This window comes from Carassius auratus, unplaced genomic scaffold (genome assembly GCF_003368295.1).
Source record: "Carassius auratus strain Wakin unplaced genomic scaffold, ASM336829v1 scaf_tig00214720, whole genome shotgun sequence".
Taxonomy (NCBI): Eukaryota; Metazoa; Chordata; class Actinopteri; order Cypriniformes; family Cyprinidae; genus Carassius; species Carassius auratus.
In genome coordinates this window covers 435,080-449,731 of record NW_020527781.1, presented here as the reverse complement: position 1 = coordinate 449,731, position 14,652 = coordinate 435,080, and the positions used below count along the sequence as shown (strand labels likewise).

The 14,652-nt window shown below is 37.1% G+C and overlaps 1 protein-coding gene across 3 annotated transcripts; it reads left to right on the top strand.

Moving 5' to 3' along the window:
• Positions 1-522: 522 nt before the first annotated feature.
• On the top strand, positions 523-9,796 carry LOC113092856 (gastrula zinc finger protein XlCGF7.1-like). 3 transcript variants are annotated; one of them, XM_026258624.1, is made up of 4 exons: positions 582-762; positions 863-917; positions 1,200-1,498; positions 8,083-9,796. In XM_026258624.1, the coding sequence occupies exons 2-4, from the start codon at positions 901-903 to the stop codon at positions 8,787-8,789; spliced, it is 1,023 nt and encodes a 340-aa protein (XP_026114409.1). In that variant the 5' UTR covers positions 582-762; positions 863-900; the 3' UTR covers positions 8,790-9,796. The 3 variants fall into 3 exon arrangements, with proteins under 3 accessions (XP_026114410.1, XP_026114409.1, XP_026114411.1); XM_026258625.1 differs by lacking the exons at positions 582-762; positions 863-917 and adding an exon at positions 523-573; XM_026258626.1 differs by lacking the exon at positions 863-917.
• Positions 9,797-14,652: the final 4,856 nt, after the last annotated feature.

The window sequence follows — 14,652 nt, the reverse complement described above, 5'->3', positions numbered from 1 at the left end:
TCTCAAATTTAATTTAGTGTGTACTGTATGTGGTATCTTTGAAGATAGAATTCACAGAAGTCGGTGACAAAATGTTCTTTGACACATCTAGAAACATAACAAAAATCATAATTATAAATGCACGATTGAATAGCAAGATAAGTAAATAATAAAAAAAATATGTAATATACGCACAGCGTGCATAATTAAGTTGATATTCTTCATATATTTTTTTCCAAGCACATTTTACCAATTCCAAAACACGTCAATCTCAATAAACACTATTGTTATTTTGTATTTAATCATTTATAAGTGATATATAATTGTCCATGAAGCTGGACGTGAACTCCTTTTTTTCATGTGTGCATAATTAAACTGGTTTTCTTTTACAGATAGTCTCTTTTTTTTCAAATAATTCTATCTATAAACTAAATGGTTTCTGCACTAAAACATTTATTTTAGACAAAAAAAAAAAAAGATAAAAAAATCTATATTTCCTGTATGTACATATTATGCACTATACCGACTTTTATTTTGGGCTGACGTGTGACGTCATAAGGCTGCGCTGCACTCCGGTGATTCGACTGAAGAAAGGTTTGCGTTTTAAGTATTGACAATTTATGTATATATCGATACAGAGAATTCGGCCTTTCACTCCCTCCCTCTTTTTACAAGCGATGTAAAATGAATGAAATATTATTGAATGTAATGTTATGATGCTTTATCTAACGCTAAAGCACTGTTTTGTGACTAGAGCACATCCACACAAGAGTAACAGAAACGGTGCGTCTCATTTCGTTCCCTATATTGTATATCTGCTTATCATAAACTTGAATCCACGGGCGAGTTCTGATAAGATTAATTGTTTTTCAAAATGATTCAGTGATTCGAACCGCTGGAATCACCGCAAGCTGACGTCACATGCTGATCAAAACAGTGTAAATGCAACGAGCACAACAGACACTTAAAACTACAACTTTTACAAGCTAATCACAGATGTTTTAATGTGTAATCGTTAAATATGATCTACAAATTATTAAATGCCAAATAAGTTTCAATATAAATAGTTTCATTTATTTGTAGTGCTAGTTTTGAGTGTTGTTTGTAATCAGTCCGTTAACTATCATGCCGACTGCTGAACTGCACAGATGTAGAATTTTGTATTTATTTTTCTTTCTGATAATTATTCTCATCTTAAATATGACCATGTCCAAACACAGAAAAACTGGTGAAGCAGCTGAGATCCACGTATCAAGAAAGATGACGTTCATTAAAGTGGAGAGTGAAGACATGAAGATTGAAGAAGTATTTAGCATGAAACAAGAAGATACTGAGGACCAAACAAAGATGGCGCTTATTAAAGAGGATAGCGAAGACCTGATGGTTGAAGAAACATTCAGTGCCAAACATGATGATTCTGAGGAACCAACAAAAATTAGGTTTATTAAAGGGGAGAAAGAAGACATTAAGACTGAAAAAGCATTCATAGTCAAACATGAAGATACTGCGGAACAAACAGGTTGGTTTTCATTCTCAAAGCTGAACTCATTGATTTGAGTCTTATTATAATATCCAATTTTAAAGTGGTTTTATTTGACATGGAGAGGGTTGGCTCATGTGGACAGTTATGTTGAGATCACATGACCAGATAAATACTAATGCTGCCATCAACCTGCGATCCTGCCTCCACACTGGACAGCAGTTATGACGTCACACATTTAATTGGAATAAAGAAATACATAATTAGCCTAAGCAAACAAATATTTGGTGTAACATTAAAATTTGTATCTACTTCTGAAATGAAAACCTTTAAATGCCATGTTGCAGGTTAACCACCACTGTCGATTAATAGGTACATAAATCACTCAAGATATGTATATCATTTTTAAAATGTCTCGAAAATGGTCTTAAAGACCTTTTTTTTTTTACGTTTTTGGTATTAACGTTTTTTTTCCCCGCAAGTCGGCAATGACGTCACACTGGGGAGAAGTGGAGGAAAGGTAGCTTCAGCCTAATATTGAAACTATGGCGACTGACTGGGGTGAGGAAGAGGTGGCAACATGTATGATGGCCCGCCGCCTTATCATTTTGAACCAGCCAGACGTGAGAGGGCAAATGAGGAATTGCCAAAAACTGATGTCCGCTAAAGCTAATTAAATGCATGATCCGTGGAAAATGAGTGGAGAGTTGGTGAAGTGTCCTGGTGAGTTGCTATCATTTAGCAACGCAGCAATGAGCACTGGAACTAGTCTACGAGCAGCAGTGCACAATAACTTTATATTTAGTGGCAGTGATCATGACGTTAGTTCAGAGAAGTACCGTTAACCTTTGTCATCAAAAGGCATCATGCTAGCTATATGGGCATTTCTAAGCGCTTATCTCTTCCTCCGGTGAAAATGTTGTTGCAAACGTAGCCGCGTGTCTGTCGCTGTGTGGGCGGTGCCGTCCCATGGAAACTGCATTGGAAAGCTTGTGCTGTAGCGAAGTGAGTGCGTTTTTGTGTGTAGATGTAACATGCCTCACTCAGCATCCAGGATTTGAAGCATGCTGCCCGAATCCATTTGTGTAGCATACACCCATTTCAGGCAGGATCATGGTCCTCTTCAAGCCAGCACGCATGAGTATGTTAATTGTTTGTTTACTATTAAGTAAAACATGTTTCCAACATGCTCATCCCTAGGCAATACCGGTACACTGCATACAGGCAGACTATACGCTGGGCATATGGAGTTCTTGGCAGGCATATAAGGAAGCCTCTACCCTCCTGTCTGGTTTCAGTTGTCAGTCAACAATTTCATAATGGTGACGAAACCTATCATGGCTTTCAATGGCCTCGTTTGAATGAAAATGAATTATGTATATAATTACGTGAAATTTTGTATTTTTCTGTTCAAGATTTAAGTCATGCTTGTTCTGTTGTGATCACTTAACCGCCCTTAAAATGAAACAATACACCGAACGTGAATTCCAATAAAAACAGTTTATTAGTTTATCCCAAGTAATGGGAGTACATCACAGAAGAGAGAGACCAGTTGTAAGTCCTGATGAAATAAACAAATCTGAAAAGACTCAAGGGTTAGGCACAAAAAAAATCAACAAATTACCTTGCAATACTGTGGTCTTACCTGCGGGTCAGCTGATGGGTTTCTCTTTCTCTGTCTCTCTCTCTCTCACACACACACAAAATACATGCATACATACATGCAGTGACATCAAAAGCACATAGAGCAGACACATAGTGACCCAAGACAGAAGCGCACACCAGGTACAATGATTGGTAAACTATGTTGTTAATCTAAATTAGATAAAAGAAATTTCATGCAAACAAAAGAAAAAGAAAACCAGAGCACGCAGACAGAGCCCAAAACATGCAGCATGCAGAACCCTTTGTAAAACCACATGGAGCACACACAGTAGGCACAATAGCGGCGAGGTCCCACCACCAGCTACAATTAATGGTTCTTACAAAGACAAAAAAGGAATGATCTTGTGCAAACAACGAAGTAAAAAACCAAAGCAATAAATAGCACACAAAGTAGTAGCCTCGATAGCGGCTGATGGCCTCCTCCTAAGGAATTTGTTCGAATGATTTGGCGATGGGGGCGGGTGCACAGGCTGACAGATTGGCGCTAACCTCTTGAAGAGCGGTGATTGTGTGTAGCTCTCCCAGAGGGCCTCGATTAATGATGTTGTATAACCTGGAGACATAATAATGATAATATACTGTTTAAAGATTGCCGTCACTGATGAGATGTCTCAATCTCCATGTCCAAATATGATACAACTGCATGACACGGCTTACCGTATGAAGACTTCTCTTTGATGGGACGCACTACATAGGCACCTTTTCTAAACTGTGGGTATCGCACGCAAAACTTCTCTGTTCCATCGCTTCTTCGTGCGGTCTCTCTGTTTGCATTGAAGTTATAATGTAGTGCCGCTAAGAGAAGTCTACAGAATAGCAAATTTGCAAACACATTTGAAACAAAATTCTTGTGCATGTATGATAAAATACTGCATTATGAATTCCATTGCACAGCACTGACCTGCTATACATGCCTAGGTATGAAAATCCAGTGTGCTTGGGCGCGAAGTGTAGGATGAGGGAGTGGAAGTCTGGTGCTGTGGAGACAGCTGTCTCACATCCTTCAGTAAGGACGTCTTTGTGACAATGCTTTCCAGTTTTATTGCTACCATTGAGCCTGCAAAGACCAAGATACGTAAACAGAGAGACAGACAGATAGATAGTTCATACTTTTCCCAATGTGACACACATCAAAATAAGCCGTGTTCCCTCAGGGCACAGCTCTTCTCTCACCCGTTTGGCTACCTAAAGAGTAGAAAGCAACCTTTGTGGATGCTTGCACAGTCTGGCCATCAGTGCGTCAGCAAAAGAACAAACCAGAGGTTTGCTGGTCCAAGCATTATAATGATACAAGACATGATAAAGCCCTATGCATGGTTGTAGTAGTGGAAAAGTGCTAAATAAGTTGCAGTACACAGACTTAATTTCTTTGTCGTATGACATCAGGCTTATCTGAACAAGTTGCACATCCACCACCTTGTTCACTCTCTTCTCTATCAACGAGTATGAGCCATACTTTGGAGAGCCCCCTTGAGAATCAGACCTGGAGATAATTACAAATTTGAGTTTTGTTTTTATTAACCAGTTTCTGTAAAGACAATCCACCATGTCATCTGCGATATAGAATCCAGTATGTATGTAAAATTAAGTAATGCCATAAAATAAACAATTCTGCTTTACTTGCAGTCACCGGCAACAACTAGGCCTCCATCCATTGCCTTGAGGTCACTCAGACTCTTGGCCTGATCGTTCTGCCAGGCCTGAATGATGACAGGGATCATGTAATGGCACTGATGACAAAAGTAGGTGCTCACGCTGATGCACTGAAGGCCAAACAGGGTCATCATTCGCAACGTCTGGGAGGTCAAACATCCAGTAAAATTAATGGCCCCACTTAAAAGGAGGTTGCAGGCTGGGTATTCCTGTGTAGGATCGGCTGGTTTTGCCAGAAATGCTGGTAACCACATGATGCATATGTAAAAAAAATAAAAAAATAAAAATAAAAAATCAACCGTACATAAGGATTCAATATAGAGTAAGTACTGTACACTACTGATCAAATGTTTCTTCAATTTAAATGGAAACACACATGAGATTAACCTGCATAGGAAATATAGCAAGCAGAACATGATGACATTGTCAGAGTAAGGCCGGTGACACACTGGCTGTGTGGCGTGAGCATGGCGTTTCTACTGCGTGTCAGTTGCGTGGCGGCTGCTTCGCGTTTTCTGTGTTCAGGACTAGTGAGGGGGATGGAAGTTGTTTGAGTCCCCACACTGACCATCTTGGGCTTAAGGTTCACCTGCACAGCTGTGGCAGAGGCAGTAAACATACCCACACATATGACAATATTGGCAAATCTAAGAGGTTATGTTTTTGTCTAAGCTTTGTTTTAATTTCATCAACGTGTATGGTGGTCGGAATAAGCTGTTCCTGGCTCGCCCTCTTCAGCCCAAGAGAAACCATCCTGATATCCCCTGGGTCGTAATCCTCCTCCTTGAAATGCGCGCTGCAGATCTTCGAGTTTTTGGTAACGGAGGTCATTGAAAAAATTGCCCGCCTAACACGGACAAAAAACCCACTGTCTGAGGGTTGCCTTGTCCTTCATAGGGAAGCCATGGACCCTGTGTCCTGTTTGGGTGAAGTTTTTACACCCAGCACAAACACAGTAGTTCACCATTGTCAATTAACTATATATCTTTAGCTGCTAGCTAGCTATGCTAACGTTATGCTATCTGGCTGTCTGCCTATCTCTCTTTATACTAGTCTATCTATCTATATATATCTACGTATTTATCTATTTATCTATAATCTGCGCTATCTGAATACTCTCGTCTACCACTCGTCACTCTCAATGCTCTCAAGGCAGGCTTTGGTAAATTCTCTCCCCAATGTGACGTAATACAATGCAATGAAGATAGTACATACTTTTTCGTATTATATTCCTTTTTATTTCGTATTAATATTTCCTTTTAACGTGTACATTTTTTACAAAGTTCATCGTTCTGAAAAGCAAGGTGTTCTCTGATTGGACAGTTTCAGTGTGTTGTGATTGGCCAGATGATGGCAATGTTACGCCCTTTACCCTAATGTAAATGCCATCTTCTAGCATGTCAAGACAAATCCAATCCAATAAATCCCACTATAAACAAGGCATTTGTTGCATCCAGTGGGCACATAATTACTGAATATAATGACTTATACTGTTTTTTTTTTTTTTGTTTTTTGTGTGTTGCGTTGCTTCGTGCCGCGTAAACATAAAACCATGTCTGCATTTGTGATTTGGAGAAATGACAAACATGAGCGCTACTCTGCTCAAAACTCATGTTTGATATATCAGTGGCAAATTCTTAAAATACCATTTTTTTCGGACTACAAGTTGCACCTAAGTAAAGTCGCATCAGTCCAAATATACGTCATGACGAGGAAACAAAACATATATAAGTCGCACTGGGCTATAAGTCGCATTTATTTAGAACGAAGAATCAAGAGAAAACATTACCTTCTACAGCCGCGAGAATGTGCTCTGTCTTCAGTGTAGACTACAGGAGCACTGAGCAGCATAGAGCGCCTCTCATGGCTGTAGACTGTAATGTTTTATCTTGGTTCATTTCTCTTGGTTCTTGTCAAATTAATTTTAATAAATAAGTTGCACCTGACTATAAGTCGCAGGACCAGCCAAACTCTGAAAAAAGTGTGACTTATAGTCCGGAAAATACGGTATATAAAACATACTTACATGCTGTGAGTCAGAACAGCCAGCAGATCAGGAAACCGTCCTCTATAAAATGCATTGCACACATCCAAATAGGGCCTTTTGCACCGCTTTAATTTCTAAACTAAATGTACAGTAGTAAAGTACTGGGACGATTTCCCAGTACCATTTAAAGGGTTGCATTCGCGTCGACCATGTGTACTAGGACACGATGTAAGCCGGTCGTCAACAATGCCATTTGTGCGTGACGTTCAACAACATTAACAAAAAAGAATAACAACAGGAGGATGGAGGACGCTGTGATCAGGGCGGTGTTTTTTTGTCTTACTGTATTCACAATAATGAACATGGAATGTCAATGTATACGTAAAGCGATTGAAAGAACGGAATGGAGGACTAAGAATCTCAAATGTCAACTGGCAGTGCTACATTTGCTACAAGTGCCTACACTTCATCCGTCCGTCCATCTATCGCTGTTTATCATACTTGTGAAATAAGTTGACAATGTTTACAGGATGTTTACAATGTGTTTTAAATCATGGTGGGTGAGGGCGTTTTCGAATGCGTCTGGCCAATCAGTGTCTACTTACATCACGGTTAGTACCAGCTGTGCTGGTTAGACCCTGCTTTGGAGTAGGAGCTAATTTTGGTTCTCGAAAAAGGCAGTCAGGTAGTAAAATTGCACCTAGTAACTACGGTGCAGAAACACCCAAAAATGAGTAGTTCCAAAATGAGTTCTGGTACTAAGAAAAGGCATGTGGAGGCATGTTAGAACAAGCCATTTTAGGGGATGTGGTTGACTCTTAACTTTTATAAATATTTGAGACGTTAGTCTTTGCAACTTTACAGATCTTCTTGTAACGTCCCATAGAGAAAGGAAAATTAAATGTCCTCTTTAAAAGAGCTTTTGTTTAATTTTTTTTTTTTTTTTTTTTTTTTTTTTTTTTATCAATAATTATTTGTGATCAAACAATAACTGGCAGACCCCCAGTTAAAGACTCTTGTCCTAAAGAAAGTTAATTGTTTGCAATGTGGTGAAGGACAGTGGTTCTCAACTCTGGCACTTGAGGTCCCTTCTCCTGAGGAGCTTAGCTCCAGCCTTGATGAAACTGACATACTATTTAGCTTTCTAGTAAATAAAGAAGACCTTGATTAGCATGCCCAGGTGTGTTTGATTTGGTTTAGAGCTAAACTCCCTCCAGAGCAGAGCATACATGTTGTTGGTTTTCATACATTGTATCTAAATGTTTTGTCTTGTACTATTAAACTGTAGTTTTATTTATGTGTTTTTTTTTCTCCTTAGACCTACTGGCACTGAAAGAGGATAAAGAAGTACTCAATGAAACTGAAAAAGATCAAAATGAGAATCTTCAAAAGACAGGAACCAGAAGTTTCGCTCAACAGGACATCCCTAAAGTTCAAACTGGGGAAAGATTCTCTAATAAAGTAACTCTTGAGAGGCACATAAAGATTCACACTGGAGAAAAGCCTTTCATATGCGTTCAGTGTGGAAAATGTTTCACTCTAAAAGAAAACTTCAACAGGCATGTGAGATCTCACAGTGAAGAGAAGCCTTACACATGCCAACAGTGTGGTGTGAGTTTTGCTCAACATGGACACCTTGAAATCCACATGAAGTTTCATACTGGCGAGAGCCCTTTTACTTGCCAACATTGTGGAAAATGTTTCGCTTGTAAATCCATTCTTGAGAGACACTTAATAATTCACACTGGAGAAAAGCGGTTTGCATGCCCTCAGTGCGGAAAATGTTTCAATCAACGAGGAAACCTCAAAGCCCACATTAGAACACACAGTAGAAAGAGTGCCTTCATCTGCCAACAGTGTGGAAAGAGTTTCACTCATATAGGGAGTCTCAACGGGCACATGAGGACTCACACCGGAGAAACACCTTTCACGTGCCAACAGTGTGGAGACAGTTTTGCTCACAATGGAAACCTTAAACTCCACATGAGAATCCACACTGGAGAAAAGCCTTACAGTGTGTCATAAGTTAAACTCAAATCCTCAACAGACACATGAGAATTCACACTGGAGAGAGCTCAGTTATGTTTCAACACTTCTACATTTAAAACTCCAGCATACATAATGTTATTGACCTGAACTGATTTAAACTAAAGAATGACAGTATTGGCTTTTTGGAGTTGCTTTACAATATAATCTAAGGCTGCATTTACACTGCAGGTCTTGATGCCCAAATCCGATTTTCTGACTATATCCAAGTTTTTTGACGACATGCTTACATCATCTTTTAAAAGTGACCCGTATCCGATTTTTGCATTTACACTATACACTGCTGAAACTACCAAACATAGACTTTCTGACCCGGAAAAGTACGTAAAACATCACGAAATACAATGGATGCAGATGCAAATACAATTATACAGTGTTTTGCTTTGTATTTGTTTTTTAACCTTTTTATCTTAGTTGGCACTGTAGCCACGAGCGCTTAAAACCGTACCTCCCCATATCTCATAAAATGTCTTCAAACACAGATTTATTTCTGTAACAATCCTGCATTTTTGTCTGCACCAAAGACTTAAAAGACGTGAAACCTCCGCATTGCTCCACTGTGTGTATCCTTCATCCTCCATCGCGCCTATAAGTCATGTGATCTCAGTTGGTGTCCACCTGAGTTGACGTCACTTTTTTTTATGTCGTACGACTCGCATTTACTGGGGAATATCCAATTTGTCTGCTTACATGGCACACAAAAATTCATATCTGATTTATTGCCACATGAATGTGGCCTGAATCCGATCAGAGAAAATAAGAATCCATGCGTTTTTTACCTGCTTACACGTTCACCAGTCATATCCCATCTGTGCCACATGAGAGGAAAAAATCTGAATTGGGTCACTTGAATCATGCAGTGTAAATGGGGCCTAAATGGGCTTCATAGTTCCATGATTAATTACTGTATTGTTTATCTCTGTGAAGCTGCTTTGATGCAATCCATATTGTGTAAAGTTCTATTGAATAAAGATGACTTGACATAAGAGTTCTCACTGGAGATTATTTCACCAACCCTCGTGATCAGGATTACTCGGTTCTTTTCATTGGAGTTGAAAATACCTGCGCAGTCCACCCATATTTTCTTTTCACTAACAATAAATATATAAATAAATTCTTGCATCAATCGTGCAACAGTAGGCAGGCGTGACATGCTCTCTATTATGGATTTAAAGAAAGGAATAAAATATGTTAAGTATGTTAATAAGTGTCCAATTGCATTGTATTCGTTCACATAGGCATGAACTGATTGGCAGCTGCTTTTAGTGGAGCTTTCACTGATTGCCTCTACTGTTTGAAGCATTTGGTACATTCACCTGAGTGATGTCACCTTCCAATACAAACACACACCATAGTATAGTCTCGCCCCTGACAATGACCGAAAAGTTTCTGTGTAGACATAGGAAATACAAAAGCAAATGGAATTGAGTTTTGGCAGATTAAATGCGTGACACAGAGAGTGAAAATGCAGATGTGGTTATTAATATTATTATTTAAATATGACAGACATGGGAAATACTGTTTTTTTATTTGAAATTTGGCAGTCACTGTGTACAAAAACCATAAATGGTAATGCAAAATTTGCAATTGCATCTAGATTATTTCACAATTTATGTGTCCACATCAGGAAAATGGAATTGAAAATACAATTTGCATTTTTTTTTTTAAAGTGGCTGGAATATCGTTCCATACCAAAGAATTCAGGCCGTTATAAAAGCCAGAGGAGTAACAAAGTGTATTTTAGTGGATGATTGCATATTTCTTTCCATAACTTTAAATGATTTCATAATTTTTATGAAATTACAATTATTACTGCTTATAATAATTGTAATAATTATTATTACTAAAACATTTTTCATTAATTAAAAAAGTTAACATTTGTTTGAAGTATGTTTCACATAACCAGAATGTTGAATTATTAAAAGTTGTTTTGTGATATATCTTGACTTGTTTATTTATGGAATAAAAACAACATTTAAGTGTGGTGATTCCATTTTTATTTTTTTGCCAGGGATTGTAATTGTTAAATAACCTTTCAACAAGTGATATAATAATGTATCATTACTGCTTAGCTAAAAAATAAGAAAATTCAGCATTTAAAGCATGCCATAAGGTAGGGCTGTGTGATATCCCAGGTGAAAAAAAAGTGTACTTGAGTGCACTAAAAATACACTTAATTACAAGAAAGTACATTTGTAGTACATTCATATTTTTTTGTGCTAAAATCAACTGTAAAAATAATACACTATTAATACACTAATTAAAAGTATACTTTAGTAGTACTTAAGTGTAATTAATAAAGTATACTAAATACCATTTATATTTTAAATGTATTTTTAGTGCATAAAACAAATATATACTTTTGAAAAAATAGACAGAAGTCTTTTTTTAGTGTATTTCTTACAAGTACATTTTTAACGCATTAAAAATAGTTCATTGTTAGTGTACTTTTACATAGCTATCAAAGTACACTAGCAATGAACTATTTTTAATGTGTTAAAATGTACTTGTTAGAAATACACTAAAAAACTCTTCTGTCTATTTTTTCAAAAGTACATTTTTTTGTTAATGCACTAAAAATACATTTTTTTAAAAATAAGGCTTTTAGTATACTTTATTAATTACACTTAATTACTATTTAAATTAAAACACTTTTAATTAGTGTATTTATAATGTATTGTTTTTACAGTTGTTTTTAGCACAAAAATAAGAATGTACTACAAATTACTTTCTTGTAATTAAGTGTTTTTTTAGTGCACTCAAGTACACTTTATTTTAGTGAAAATACTAAAGTAGTACTTACGTGTAATTAAGAAAGTATACTAAATACCATTGATATTTTAAATGTATTTTTAGTGCATATAAATATGATATACTATTGAAAAATTACACAGAATATAGTTTTATTACTGTATTTCTTACAAGTACATTTTTAACGCATTAATAATAGTTCATTGTTAGTTCATTGTTAGTGTACTTTTAGAAAGTTTAAATAAAATTATTTCAACAGAAATATGTTAGAAATGTATTCATAAATGTGCTATTTCAGTACACTATATAAATATACTAAATAGCACTAACACTGACATTTATTTTAAGTGTAATTAGATAGTTAACCTAAATTAATTTAGTTTACAATATATTAGCAATAGGTTAAAGTAGTTGTGCTACTTAAGTATACTTAAATACACTAAATATTAAATTGATATAGTACACATATTCAGAAGTGTTTTGCATTGAAAAAGCATGCAGCGATCACACCGATTAACAGATGGATTTTCATAAATACAGTATAACTTGTAGGTGCTTATGCTATACTATAAATGCACTACTATCACATTAAGTATGTTACTTAAAAGTGTACTTTTGCTATACAAAATTGCAATATGATTGTTTTCCACATTTATTGTCAATAAAAATAAAACAAGATATTTAAATAGTTTCATAATTTCACAGTAACCAAAAATAATTCACTTAACACTGTCTGTGAGTTAATATTTAGAACAGACATGACAACTGTATTTTTCTGACTGTTTGCTTTGTATTGCATAACATTTTATGAAAAAAAAAAAAACTACTTGCAAGCTTGGAGGATAAGCGAATAAAGTAGACGTTATTGTCTTTGGTACAACAACATTTAGGGTGCTTCCACAGAGCCATACCATTGCACCATACAAAATAAAAGAAAAACAAGGAACAACATATATCCAGATAAGGGCACGAACAGGCTCAGTGAGCAATATGCATATCTCTCATTCATGTGTTAGTTCATAATTAATCTCTCTCTATATTATTTGGGAGTGGAATAACATAGTTTTTGGCTTTTGCTTCTATCAAAACACATTTTCTGTAAAACAGATCAGTGGGAACCGCACATACATTGTTTCACTGCAACACCTCAGAAACAAAATATGAAGTAATGTTTAGCTCACTGTCCCTGCAGAGCAGTTTACCGGTATTCTTGAGCTCCCTAACCAATACACAGTGCATTGATACATGGTGTAATCTGAATACTAACATGCTAAGAATTCTGCACAGTCGTCCATCCATTAATTCTACTGTGGAGTTTATCCTTTTTTTAAGGTTTGTGTAACTGCTTGAATGGTACAGTATTCCTTTTACGATGAAACGATGATAAAATACACATTGACTGACTGTAACACCCAGCAAATTTTTGACAGCAGATGATTGGGATGGTGATAGTGTACCATGACAGGGTTTGCCAAAAACCCTGACATTTTCATTGAGGCTGGCTGAATTACAAGAATGTAAATGGCTGCTTTGTAAACCAGCAAAAATCTTTTTAACACCATCATTTGCATCTGCCATCACCTTTTCAGCTTTCTGCGTTAGACTCCTCCAGCTAAGAAACCTTCTAACAATTTGTTCAGGAACATGGGTGGTTCCATGGAAGTACTTTAACAGAGTGCCATTAAATGATTCAAAGGAAAAGGTTGATGTGGCCCACAGAGGCCCCCAGTTCCTTACACTTGTTGTAATGTGTGTCAGTAGATGAACATTGAAAGTCATATTTGCTGCTCCATATAACTTCTCAAACTGCAAAGTGAACTTTCTGAGAGCTCTTTCTGCTACATCAATATCACAGCGTTTCACTTTTTCTCCCAACAGAATGTGCATAGCAAACACAAACAGAAAAAGGTGGTTCCAGAATTTCCTCAGTAAAACCCCATTCAGAAGAGGCAGAGCATAGAATAAGAGGAATGACCTCCACTCTGATGCCTTCCAGTACTTTCTGTCTGCCACAGACCGTGGTACTCTGATTATCTCAACAGGTGGTTTGATTGTAACTAGCTCCTTGTCTAGAAGGTCTGATTTTGTTCCTATGTACCACTCTTGTTCATGATTTCTGGAGTCAAACCACAGATTAGCTAGTTGCCTTGTAACCCCAAGGCAGACAGAGTGTTGATACTCTGCAACAAATCCATTTATCATTTGAAAGTTTTCAAGTCTCATTAAAGGTGAAGGTCCTTTTACTCCCATTACAGTTTTCTCAAGTGTTGCGGCCAATGCGTGATCAAAGTGCTCTACTTCAGTTCTAAGTTTTGGCACAGGGTCTTTATTTGTGTAGGGACCTCCCCCAACATGGTAGCAAAAGTCACACCCATAAAAACCATTGAACTGTTTAGTGTTCCTTAGAAGTGGGCGGGCGACTGAATCAGAACTACATATGAGAGCAAAAACCTTGGAAGTGTGCTCTATGTTCGCGGAATCTTTCCATTTAATTCCATCTTTCTGTAGAATTGACAGTTCATCTACGAATGGCTTCAAAAATGTGAGCATATAGGGCTTTTTTTCCCCAAACCAAAGACATGGAATGCAGATATTTGCCTTTCGTTCTCTAGGCTCAAGCTCTATTACTTGGCACTGTATGGGCCAGATCTGGTACTTGGAGCTCCTGAACAGTGGGATTCCATCACAGTTCCAAATTAAAGATATGTCATCTTCACCCATTGCACCAGATTCCTTAAGTTTTTGATACTCATCTCCACATTGGATGTCTGAAATTGTATCTGAATTCAACCAATCGTTTTGAATTTTTGTTTGTTTTTCCTCAAGCAATGTTTTGATCTGTGAGGCCAAACTAAGAACCAGGAAAAAGCATCCACTTTTAAGAGAGCTGTCTGAATCAGTTACTGTGTGACAAATGTCACACTGTAGCTCACCAGTATTTTTCCCTAAGTAGTTTTCACATGTTGGACAGTAGAAATGGGGTTCATAATTTCCATACTGACCATAAGCTTTTCGGAAAAGATATGTGGTCACTGGTACCATGCCTGGAAAATGCTCATTGAAAATTTTCAGTAGATGGTCCAGTGAAACA